Source organism: Ciconia boyciana, chromosome 1 (genome assembly GCF_034638445.1).
Source record: "Ciconia boyciana chromosome 1, ASM3463844v1, whole genome shotgun sequence".
Lineage (NCBI taxonomy): Eukaryota > Metazoa > Chordata > Aves > Ciconiiformes > Ciconiidae > Ciconia > Ciconia boyciana.
Genome location: NC_132934.1, coordinates 99,767,337 through 99,780,542, shown reverse-complemented (window position 1 = coordinate 99,780,542; position 13,206 = coordinate 99,767,337). Strand labels below are relative to the sequence as shown.

The 13,206-nt window shown below is 42.4% G+C and overlaps 1 protein-coding gene across 4 annotated transcripts in view; it reads right to left on the bottom strand.

Annotated features, from left to right (window-relative positions):
• EPHA3 (EPH receptor A3) overlaps positions 1-13,206 on the bottom strand; it is a 236,117-nt gene extending 222,911 nt beyond the window's left edge. For 3 of the 4 annotated variants that reach the window (XM_072885073.1, XM_072885101.1, XM_072885082.1), the window contains exon 1: positions 12,112-12,351. In XM_072885073.1, the coding sequence (XP_072741174.1) occupies positions 12,112-12,202 (91 nt within the window). In that variant the 5' untranslated portion in view covers positions 12,203-12,351. Of the gene's footprint in view, positions 1-12,111; positions 12,352-12,890; positions 12,979-13,074 lie in introns of those variants that run through there. The other variant, XM_072885112.1, reaches the window with a different exon arrangement.

Sequence of the window (13,206 nt, the reverse complement as noted above, 5' to 3'; positions counted from 1 at the left end):
CTAGGATCAGCTGTCATGCTGATGTTTGCTGAATTTCAGCTGATGTTGCTGAAATCATGCTGACATTTGCTAAGGCAGACCATGAAATCTTTGGGAAGGGACAACAAATAAATAAATAAGTAAGATTAGTAGATAAGAAACCACTCCATGAAGCAATGCTAACAAATGCGATACGCTCTTCATGGAAGGGAGTTCAACAGTGAGGCCTGGTTCTAAGCAGCAGACTTGGGGCCTGATTTGCTGCTTGTCCATTAACAAAAAAGTCAAGTCTGCTGTGATTTTATGGTCCTACATTTCCCCTCAAATGTTGTAATGAAGATGTAATTACTGCTCGGAAGAAAAAGACCTTAGCATAAGAGAGAACTGCTAGGTCCCCATCTACTAGCTCTGCTTTTACAGCTGTGTCTCCCTCCAGCCTGGGGCACCCCAGGAGCAAAGTGACACTCAGCTACACAGAGTAAAGTCCCCTAAAAACACACAACAGAACATACTTTGCAACGCATACCCAACCCACGTGCCAACAAAGTTTGGCCCATTTACCACACAACTCTTTTCCAAATGTGAGATTTTTCAGTGAGATTTCTGCTACAGCTCAAAGCCAGGCTACAGTCCTTCGAGACACACAACGCTGTGAGGTCTGCACTTTCAACCCTTCTTGCCTGTGCCTTATACTGTACAATACGAATATGATTTTGTGCAGAACATTCCAAATTTGGCAACTGTCATATTCAATCTGTGGTTAAATTGCTGACTGAAGAACTCCACCAGGGTGGGGGCAAGAGATGAACAAACAAGGGAAAACCAAAATGAATTAAAAAAGAGTTGCTCCAATACTGAATACAGGAATCTTCACAGAAGAAGACTGGATAGCCCAAGCCTCCATTATTTTCATTTAAATGTTCAGTAAATAACTGTTTCCAAAATTAAGAGATTGTGTTACAAATCTCAGATGAAAAGACAAAAGACTAGCAATACGTGTCAAGTTACCCTATAGGTTATTGCTTCTATAGAACATAAAAGGTTCCTACATCAATTTGGATTATTTGGCAAATTCTATTTTTATGGCAGTTGCCCATAGCTTTTGAAGAGGAAGAGTTTCATTTTCCTCCCAGATTTTACTCTTCTCATCAAACACACTCCCTGAGAGCATCTGAGGCCACATTTAGATACCTCAGTTTTTCCTACAGCTGAATACTGAAGCAGCCAAAGCAGGAACATTACTGCAAGTTTCTCTCAAAAAGCTGCCACGAAAGAGGGAACACAGGACAACGATGAGCAATGCAGGAATGCCTATAAATAAAAGCACGGATTGTAAACTGCAAAACCAGAGCTGATCAGGGAGGCTCTACAACTGCATAGCAGCCCTCTCCCTGCTTGCTGTGCACAGCATGAACTTCAATATTGCTAGGGATCTGCAGCACTCCCGTGCCCCCTGCACGGTGGCTCCGACCGTGCTAACCGGCAGCTCTACGTACACCTCAGCCCAGGCAGCCTGGCTTCCATCACCTGCACCTGACACCAAGTAGAAGCTCTCCAGGAGTCTTCCTCCTTTCCCTAAGTAAGGAGCCTGTGTGCGAAAAAGGGACAACACTACTCTAAACCTCCTGAACAGACAGGACGACAACAGGTCCAAAAATAAAAGCCTCACATGAGAGGTTTCAGAGAGCAAAACTGGAGAACTATACCGTTCCTCAGCAGACAAAAATGGAACTGTTTTCAAAGAAGAACAGAAAACGAGTACATATTTTGTTCCTAGAAATCTTAGGAGTGTTCATGTAACACCAAAAGCTGTTCCCACCATCCTATCGTGGAGAGACTCCAAGCGATAGCTAAGGCTATGCAACATATGTAAAGCTTTCGTCTTATCCTCTCGCCAATCTGTATCGAGTTTATATAGGTGTGCAGACACACTCAAACCGCCTACCTTAGCGCCTTGCAGAAGTTATTCTGGCTACTGTAAAGAGAAAACAAAGACAAGCCGTTTCTGCACCGATGATGACATATGAACGAGCAGCTCTTTTTGTAGGAGCGAGGTGAAAAATCTGTACACTGCTTTTTCTCGGAGTACCTGTCTGCGTTATGTTGACAACCGCCCATCCATTCTCATGGATGAACACAGACAAAACAGATTTTATTTCTTTTTTATTAGTTTGAAACATGAGAGTTCTCTTGATATTGTTAAAGTGGCGTAAAGCTCAATTTCCAAGTATGCAAAAACATATGACTGGTGGGCTGGAATGCAATGTTTATCAAAGGGGCCTAATAAGGTTTCAGTTTTATTAGGCTATTTCCTGTAAGTTGATATGTGCCAGTTCTTTTCATTAAGACAAGGATATAAAAATTAAAAATGGATTAACCTAATGGGTTCCAAATTACTGTGTTGCTTTCACTGCTTTGCTTTTTTTTTTCCCCCCAAACAGTTCCAATTGGTCCTTTTCCAGTATCGCCTACAAGAGGCATAAACCCTTAGATACCTGAATTACTGTTGAGCTGAACTTACATTCAAGTCCAAATCCTGCAAATCTCATTCTACTCTACCACTATAGCATTAAATCTGACATCAGTGAAGTACCACGTTAAACGTATAAATGCAAAATGGGGGACACTGTGTTAAAAGGGAGTTTAAATTGCAAAACCCAAGTTCATCTTTCTCAGGGAAAAGACAAAAAAAAATTATACCAGACTAAGGATGAGATTCAGTTACCTAAACCCAGCCACTCCATGCCTTTCACCAGCCCAGAACAGAAGTGGGTCTTTCGCAGGAAGTGTCGTATCTGCCAGTCCCATTGAGTGCCCAAATCCAGAAGCACATAAAATGGCACCATATGCCTATGTCTAGCCAAAACTCAACAGCAAACATTACTCAAATAATTTTAATAAGCTCTAAAGCACTTACCAGAAAGGCTTAAGCACACTGCACAACTAAGTCTTTTTATTTCTGCATTCCTCCTCCCTTGGGGAAAAATAATAATATCCAGTATTCACTAGTTTTTCAGAATTGAGCTCTCCTAAGATCTGATAGATGTGGCGTCTACCACAGTGCCACAAATACCCCCCTTGGGAAGGCTTCTAGCAACTTAAAGGGGTAAAAAAAAAAAATGTTGCTACATAGTATCCATGCTCATTTAAGGTAAACTGAGAATTCAAAACCTAGTACGACATATGCTCAGTTTGTAGAAATCTAGACACCAAAAAGTGTCACAGAAAAGACACCTAGGCACATGCAGCACCCATGACCAAAAGTTCCTAAGTTCCCACAAATTTTACTGCAGTTCAAACATATTCAAGGTCCTGAAATCACCAAAAATCACAGCAAGTAATCAATAGTCCTTTGATGACAGAAATTTTTGAGACAGAGCATAAATCCAGCAAATGACCATTTATTTCTTAAAAAGGCTGTGATACCCCCTCAAGTGAATCATCTGGCAGCATGCCACAACTCAGAAAAAAATTGCTTTTAAGAAATTCCTTGCATGGGGCACAGAAAAATAAAAACCATTGCAAGTGAATATAGTTGTGTTGGGTTTGATTGTAGGTTTTGTTGGTTTGGGGAAGGGGGTGGTGTCTGTTTTTTGTTTGGTTGGTTTGGTTTTTTTTAAGTTTGAAACACAGAAGTTAAGACTTTTAAAAAAATTTCTGAGAATCCTGAAGTACTACATTTGGAAAGCTACCTACTCGGGTGTGCCCTGACAGAGTTTTGTCAAGCTTTTCTTCTCTAATTCCATGAATCAAGGGTTCCAGCTTGCATGGGCTATGAAATGCTTGGGTCCTTACACAGCTACTCCACAGATAAAATAAACCCACAGAGCAAATGACTAAACATCTTGGTGCAAATTGGGGGAGTAAAATGCAGATAGCATAAGAAATCTCCTCAAATGTCATGCTGAGAAAATCAAGATGCTAAAACCAGTTTTATTTTCCAATACAGTGATGTCACCAACATGATATTTTCATTGTTTGCCAGGTTAACAGAATTTATGGAGGTAATTAATGCAGAACATGTGTGCTTAGCTATCCATATGAAAAATGGAATTGCCCCTGACTTCATTTGCTGCCTTTGCAACCAAAACCCCGCTAACATCTTTTTTCACTATTTCCATATGTGAGAAATACAAATATTTATAACAAAGGTAAATGCCTAAATGACTGTTCTATTCCCACCTACCCACAAGCCAGTTTTTCAGACCCTGTCTTCTGCTTATTCCTCTACTTCCATTACCCTCCCATGAACAGCTCCGGTTTCCATTACGTTCCACAAACTACGCGAGTCCCTCACGCCTCTTCTCCAGAATTGCTTTCCTTGCTTAGCCTGGACAATTTCTGCTTCGATTTCTTGAACACCCTCTGTCCAGGTTTAACCCAGTTTTCAGGATCAACACAACTAACTAACTATGGAAAAAGCAATGCCATTAAACATATTATTGTTTTCCTGTGTCTTTTTTTTTTTCCTGGGCATCTACAGGATCAAAGCATCCCCCTTCTGGTAAACAGCATTTAGTAAGAAGAAATGGACATGCGGTCTTCCCAATGAGGAAAAGAAAAGATTATCTTTGCCTTCTACTCTTTATGGCTGAATGTTGATTTATAGGAAGGAAGAGACAGAAGAAAAAGCACAGACATGAGAGAAAGACTGCAGGACAGTGTGGGTGGGTGGGCTGGGAACAAAAGAGACCGATGAGGTTTCCCTACAGTTGGGTTACCTCTAGATGGTTTGGGTGAGCACAGTACATTTTCCATAGCTGTAACCACATCCTCCAGGAAAACTGGGATTTTTGCTAGGACATTTGCTTTCCGAGGTAAATCATCCATGGGAGAAAAGTTTTTGCAGAATAAGGCCCTTACCATCTCAGAACCTGTTTTGATATAAATGCCTTAAGTGGGTGTTCTCCATAGCTGGTCATGAACATTAAGGCTGGACAGACATAACTTGCTTTCCTTTTTTTTTTTTTTTTTTTTTTAAAGAAAGTACCATTACAGAAAGATTAAATAGAATGGTAAAAATGCCTCTACTCTGCCTAAACTACAGTCTCTGTTGAAATTCACCACCAGTAAATCATAGGCATGAAGCTCACTAATGTAAACAAAGCTTAGACTTTCAGGGAGGCAAGGAATTTCTTAATTTGTGCTTTGCTCAGTGTTCAGATCATCGTCAGCACTGAATTCTGGGTTCCTAACACTGTCATTAAATGGAGAAAGTTTGGATTCTGGTCAGATTTTTCTAAGATTCAGGTCCAACTTTCAGTTCATCTCCACCTACCTATGCTCTTCTTTTAATCCTTCTGTCTCTCTCTTTCTCCCCAAAACATATCTCTCAAAAAGTCTTGCCTCTCAAAAAAAGCAAACACAGCAAAAACCCTCTAGCTGCCTTCTAGCTTCCCAACAACTAAATCAAGAAATCCAATGTCCCTCGTTGCTATCTGTTACTGCACAAAGTTTGTGGGAAGCCTACCATGGACTAAAACATATTTTGGTGCTTTAATTATTATTTATTTAAACGGTAGCTCTTCACTCTAGATTTTCTATAAAACCCTCCTTTCCTAGGCACCAATTCAAAAGTTCTGGTTCTAATAATTGTCCTCTTATGTGAGGCAGCTATGCTTTAACAGGTTTTTTTAATTATTATTAAAAGAAGAGACCAATGCAATGCGAACCTTTCCATCCAAATATAGATATAAAAATGGTATGAGAAAACAGCTGGGGGGAAAAAAAAAAGCAAGCACCATTCCCACACCTTATTACACTAAACTGCCCTGACTGAACCTTAACATTCATCCTATTGTTCACTTAATTGCTAGCAAGTTTCAACCACTGTTCGTTTCGTCTGCTATTCTTCTTTCATCAATATTTTTCCAGCAGATTAATGGGATTTTCCTCCATATTTTGCCTGAAACAGCAGGACGCAGTAGTTTAATGAAAAAAAAAAGGAGCGTGGCACTAAAGTTTCTGCTTACAGTGTGTCTGGTTTAATAACATCTCTGCAAATTTAAGGCTGTACATGCTGGTGTTTCATTCAGTCTACCCGTCACTCTCACAGACTGGAACTCTTTTGTCACCAACCCAAGATTTCTTTCAGACAGGATTATCTTTATTTCTTTCATTCATTCACTGCAGAAATTTAAAAGGAATCTTCAGTCCAAGGGACGGAATTTCAATCTTACATGAGTTTCACACTGCAAAATGAGTATTTACACTGCAAAATAAGTACTTGTGCTAGGATTTAACAAGTGTCTAAGAAACTAAGAAGCAGAAGAATACCGGTGGGGAATACCATCCTAACCCAGCAAATTACTACCACGTTCTGTTTCCAAAATTACACCAGTGGGAGTTCATATCTAGTCTTCTGAATTAAACTGTTTTCTTTTAAGTTTTGATTCTTGTTTAAAACATAAAATATAAATTATATATTTTATATATAAAATATATATATTATATATATATATATTAAAAGTTTAAATATAAAAAAATAAAAGCTACTCCTCTAAAGTGTTTATGGAAATAAGAAGGGTGACACCACTTCAGTGAATTTTTAGCAAAATGTATCACTTAACAGTAGTCACATGCGTTTGTAAAGAAAAATTCTTCTGTTTCACTGTATCATTTTTTATTGTAAATGTTTTCCTCCTCATAAATATATTTTCAATAATTTTCAACAATGCTTCAACAAATCGAACAATCTGTTTTCATAGGAAAGGAAACATTAAAAAAAAAAATTAAAAATCCCTACAGCTCACTCCAGAAAAGCGACTGTTCGGATGCTGGAATTATCTTTTAGAAAGGCGACGGGTTAGTGAGATCCCTCTGCCCCACCTCTGAAGTTTTATCCAACTCCTCTGAACAAGTCCAGTCAATTTTGCACCTTAGGGTATCAAAATGACCCTTCTGTGTTTCAATACCAGCTCCGCTGAGTAGAGCTTTGAACTTTAACAAAAGTAAGGACATGATTACATCTCCAGGTTTGTTTTCTTTTTTTTTTTTAAAGAAAAATCAAATAGCAGCTACAAAGCGGCGGTACCTACGTGAATTACGGGTACCCTATGGAACTAACTCAGGCTCTGTATAAAAATCTACAAACGGTACTGTTGCATTCGGTAACAGCTCTGTAGTGACCCTCGCTGGTGATAAAATCCAGAGCTCTGAAAACAAGAAAATGAACACCTGCATCCGTATTTCTAAACTTTCATCAAATGGGGATTACAAGAACAAGGGCCATTACATACACTCCTAGAGGAAAACTTGCAAGTTCTCAAACAGAATCAAAAGTAAGTATACTAATAGCAGTTTACTTAACTCTGGCAGATAATAAAAAAAAAATTAAAACCAATTTGTGTATCTTCCCAGGTGGGAATGAAAAATTTAACTTCAATCAGAACGCACTCCTGATTTGCAAAGATTTAATGTAAACAACTGTTAAACTTAGTGTGCTTATTATCTGTTTAATGCTTTCCCTTCTGGTAGTGCCTCTGAAGCCTAATTCCCTGAGGCTGAGAGTACAGAAGAGTTCTAACCCATTTCTATGCCCTGACTGCTTCAATGGGTAGCAAATATGTTGTATCCAAATTAACTGCAATAAGAATTAATTGCTGTGTCAAATTTGGACATCTTTGCACTTCAAACATCTGCTTCAAGTTTGCTATACACAACGTAGTGATTTTTCTTTTTAACACACCGTTTTGAAATCAGCAGTAAGTCAAGACAAACTTCAGTGACAAACAGAAAAGAAAATAAACTATTCCATGTGCTAGACCCTGCTATCAAAAATGTTGACAGAAAATGAGGAATTTACCCAACTAACTTCTCCTGTTGCATAGGATTTTAAAAACATCATGGTGTGAATTTTAAAACATGTTCATTATTTGTCTAATCGCACAGCTTAGGATTAAGCACAGAAGCTTTGAATAAGATACAGCTGTATGAAAAACAGCCCTCTAGACCCCCATGACTCTGAGCTGTCTGAAATTAATTTTAAAAGGTATCACATCAAGATTCCTAAACCTACTTTTAACTTTTTTTGCAGATAAACACTTAAGAGCAAGCTAGAGGCACCAGCAGGAATTGTGTCACGATACATGAAGACTTATCTGGACCTAACGATACCTGACAGAGTGAGGCGAGATTTGTAAAAAGCATTTCCCCGTGCAAGCCCTTTAGATTCTACTGAAAAGTTCCCAGTATTGCCAGCCTTTCCCAAAATTACATGCAAAAGTTGGGCAGGCATTTTGTTCCACGTGCAAATGCCGCATTTTTCAAAACCATGCCAAGAGCTGTCATTACTACAAAGGCACAGTAAGTCATCTTTAGCAACTTTAAGTGTTAACAGAGACCAGCCCAGACAAAATGGTGCATTTAATTGCACAGTTACACGAAGTTCTGAGATGGTAATCAATGAATAAAAGATGAAACCGCATCTCCAAATCCAATACAGGCTGAAAATAGAGGCTGATTGGAACCTTCTTGCCGTAAACCAAAACAGACACTATTTGAAACCAAGTACTGTAAGCAGATTTACCGTATTGATCTTTTGGTAGCTGTGTTCGCAAGAAATTAATTTTATGCTAGATTGAGAGGTTGCAAGAAGTTTCCTGTCTGCACAGTCAAAATATTATTGAAGCAATTCAGGTTGTCAGTAAAAGCTTAAACAAATTTGCTGATAATCCTGTTAATGACCTAGGTCAAGTGTTAACTGTTGTGGGTTATAAAACAGTGAAATTAAGGTTGCTGGTACCCTCAGGCAGGCAATATAGTTACAGAAGAGACTGAGGAAAAATTATTAAATTACAGAATGATACAGCTCATTCGATTTCTTGATACCATAGGAATTATTCAGAAAGAAATTGCATCCTTCCAAGAAAAAGCCCACAATCCTCCCTAAGTGGAAAATATCGAACAGAATGGAAGAGCAGAACATGTGGTTTCTATGCACCTACGGGGTTCGGTTTGCGACTTCAAACTGGAAAAGTTAGATGTTAAATCTTCCTGACGTTTTCCTGCCTCGCAGAAAACGGCACACACCTTACCACTGCACATAGATAAATCTGAACTTTAGAGAACCTTCTTGAGCTTCTGTGATCACACAGGTAAAATGCAGGCAGCTTTGCGATGAGCACCGCAGAGAGCTTAAAAACAAACTCAGTGGAAAATTTTACATTTCATCAAGAAAAAACTCTAAATAAAACTTCTCTGGGATGAAGCAAATTAACAAAAATTTAAGCACTCCAATTAAAAAAAAAAAAAAGGACTGCATTTAACACCACAAAGTGAAGTAAGCCAACAACTCGCTTTCAGCCCCTCTCTCATCCCATCCACTTCCACTGCAGTATTAGTACTAACTCAAACAATCGTCAGCTTTAGTATTAATCGTAAATGTTAACTGAAGTTGTACTTAAAAAATAGAATAATTCTTTCAAGTTAAATAAATTTAGGAAACATCACTGGGAGCTCTGAACGTACTCTTGTAATGTGTCTACTGCAACATTCGTGTCCCCCAGAAGTTTGACAAAGCTATATACATGCACCAAAAATTAGTTCCATCCTTTGTTGAAACAAGTTCCATCCTTTGTTGAAACAATCCATGAGGAGAATTTCAACAGTAGCTTTAATATAAAGTGCAAGAAAAAAACATATACATTTTTATTTATATGCCTATATTAACAATCTCTGTTCAAAGTATAGCTTTTTCCTTCTCACTGGTGGAAAAAGAAAACTTTTCTAAATACCCCACAGAAATGCGGAAACATCTATCTCTAGTTTTGGGGGGAAATTTATGGTAACAACAGTAGGTAAATAAGTGAAGTGGTGAGAAAAAGATTATTTAAAATAAGAAAACCTAATCTTCTGGCATGATTTAAAGCTGCATTCTAACGCTTGATTGCTAAAAAATTTAGTGTGTCAGCAAATTATAATAATTCAGATTTCTAAACTCATATGATCAGCCTAAATATACTGTAAATAAATAAAAGAATTACTAAGCTTTCCTAAGGCCGGGGGGGGGGGGGGGTGTCCTTTGAAGTTGATGTCATTTTCAAAAGAAACAGTCAATCCTCCTATTTTTGAAAAGAATAGCAAAATACATACTTGAAAAAGTAAGCATGAAAACGTGGGTTACTGTCTGGTAGCTGCTTTATACTGGTGTTTTCACTAGCCATTTTGAAAATATTGCCCAAATCATACAAGCTCTTGAAGCTGAAAACAGAGAATAGAAGCAGTATCTGCTGAAAGCTGACTCGGGCAAGTTTGACTAATGTGCATTCTGTATGATACCAATTTTTTTCCTCCTTTCTCAATTCTCAGTACCACTGATTTCAAACAAAGAAACAAAAAGTGGGGTTTTGCAAACTGGAATGCTCTAATATCTTTTTTGCATAATTTGTCTCAGTTTACAGACTGTGTCTGTCTACTACTGCCATGGAGGCAGAGCTGCTCCGCTGACTGACAGAACTACATACATTCCCAAGAAGCTTTTAATAAGAAGACAAGAGTAACCCCTACTAGCACTCTGGGTTTCATTTCTGAAAATCATTTGTGAAAGATTACAATATTTACAAAATGGCATATATCTGGAGGCTTAAAAGTGACCAACGATTAAAAGCGTGTTCTTTTAAAGAACCTATAAAGCACTGTGCGTGCAAAACAAATTTACATAAAACATACAAACAGATGATATATTGCTCTTCTGGTATGATGGTACCATAGCTGCCTTCCCAGCAATAAAGCCAACTGATTTAAGATTACCCAGGACTTGTAAAGTTTGAATCTTTCCTTCTTTGTTTTATATTGTATTTCCTTTTCCTTCCAGAAATCATTTGAAGTCGTTATCTCACTGCCTTATCCCGCAAGCCCCCAGAATACCAATAAGTACATCAGCATTATTTGTATAGGAGAAATGATTGCTCTAATAGCTTTGGTATCTGCTTCTCTACACAAATGCTACAACTCAAGCAGGTGCAAGTTTTACACGGTGGTTTGCAGCTAGAAGTTCTTCACAACCTTTGGCCTCTAGATTTTATCCCTAAAGACGATTACACTGGACATCCTGGTCATGCCGACTGCATCCACTGTGCAAGTGAGCAAAAGCTGCATTTTTTTTTTCTATAGGAAAAGAGCAATCTTATCTCTTTTAAGAAGTATTTCAAATACTTTTTCAAATAGTGCCTAGCAGTCATTATTTTTCTCTGAAATCTAACATGCATTTTCATCAAATGTCATCTTAAAAATTACCATAGCAAAAGAGAACAAACCACTCACGCTTTGTTTCCGAAAATTTACGCACGTTCGCATACACACACACCATTTTAACGCATTAAAAAACCCGATACGAAACCGCTACAGAACCAAAAAGAGGGTTTAGAGGGGAGCAAGGTTCTTTTTTGTATTAATTAAAAGTTTTGAACCAGAGGATGCCTAACGAAACCACCAGCCCCGCACGTGTAAAAGGGCTCGCAGCTCAGTTACCACCGGGGTGAGGGAGTCGGGGGCTACCCCTTAGCCTTTATAGCTTATTTTTGTTAATTAACAGACGAATCTGCCTCCGACCGCTGTCAGCGATCACCCGGCGATCTGAGGCTAGAAACGAGGAGGCGGCTCGCCCTGGCCGGCCAGCTGCGGGGACGCCGGGCACCTGCCGGGGGGCTGGAGCGGCCGCGGTCCCCCCGCGCCGGGGGACCGCGGCCGCCCCCGGCCCGCAGCGTCCCCCGCCCTGTCCCCTCCCCGCCGCCCCCCTTGCGCCCCACCTCGCCCCCGGGCGCTGCGGCTCTCCCCAGCGCATCGCATCGCATCGCCCCGCCGCCGCCCCCCGCACAGCCCCGCCGGCGGAGGGCCGGGGGACGGCACAGGCTGCCCTTCCCTCGCCAACTTTCCGCGGGGGCGGGTGGGGCGGCTGCCCTCCTGCCCGCGCCCCGGCACCGCACCGGGCCGCGGCCGCGCTGCCAGAGCGAGCCCTACGGTCCCGGGGCGAGGAGCCGCTGCCGCCCGGGACCACCTTAACGGGGGCGGGGGGGAATAAAAGGGGAAAAAAAAAAGGAAAAATAAATAGGAAAGGGGGGAAAAGAACGGAGGGCGCGAAGCGGGTCCCCCGCCCACCCGTCCCCGGCGGGACCCGGCCGGGCCGCGGCTCACCTTCGTTGCCGGGGCGGGCGCTCAGACTCCCGGCGGCGCCGAGGGCAGCGCAGAGCAGCAGCAGCGGCGGCGGCAGGCGGCGGCGGTCCATGTCGGCGGGGCAGCGCGCAAGCAGAGCCGCATGTCTCCGCGCCGCATGCCACCGCTCCGCGCCCGCTCCGCTCCGCGCTGCGCCGCCGGGACCGGGACCGGGACCATGCCCCGCGCCCGCCCGCCCGCGCCCGCCTTCGCGCTGCGCCCGGGAGGGGCCGCCCCCGCCCGGCCCCGCCGCCGCCGCCGCGCCGCCCCGGGCCCTAGCGCCGCCCCGCCCACCTGCCTGCCCGCGGGAGCGGGGCGGGGGGCGCTCCCGAGCGGGCTTTCCGCGGGACTTGCGCGCTCGGAGGTGGCCCTCCGCGCACCCGGACCCCCGTCGCACGGGGAGGGGCGGGTGCCAAATTCCGGGCGGTGCAAAGCAAGGGGCAAAGCGCAGAACCTGCCCCTGGGCCCGCAAAGGCGCCCCGTCACGGGCGGCGTGTGGCAGGGTCTCTGCAATACGGGGTGACATAAGTCACGTAACTCTGTGGCTGTTTTAGCCAGCCACAATCCGATCATGTCCGATTACCCGTCTTTCCTAGGCTGAATACAACTGCAAAGCAGCGGCAAAGCCTTCAGAGTTTCAGCTGTAGCAGGCTTGCTAGAAAAATGCCGATTATACCATTCATCCCTTTGCTGCCCACAGGGACTCCAGCCCAGTCTGCTTCACGTGGGACCACAACTCCGACCCCAAGGAACAGACTTACTTTGACCTCACTAAAGCCAACTGGAGCCGTGGCGGTGGTAGGGGCCTCCTCCCGGACGCTGCTCTCTGTAGGGATGTGCAGCTTTACTCTAGAAGTTACCATGTAAAATGTATATTTTAGAAGCATTCTCTACATGTGTGCACCTTACCTCCAGTCCTCTCAGCCCGTCACAGCCCCAGAGTACCTGTCAGAGCAGAGGGCAGAGCAGCAGGCACGCAGTACTGCTATTCCACCGCTCCCAGGGGGAATCACTGCAGAGCAGCACTTCCCAGGCTTCCCCTTCTGTGGATCATTTCTTCAGAATATGGACATCTTT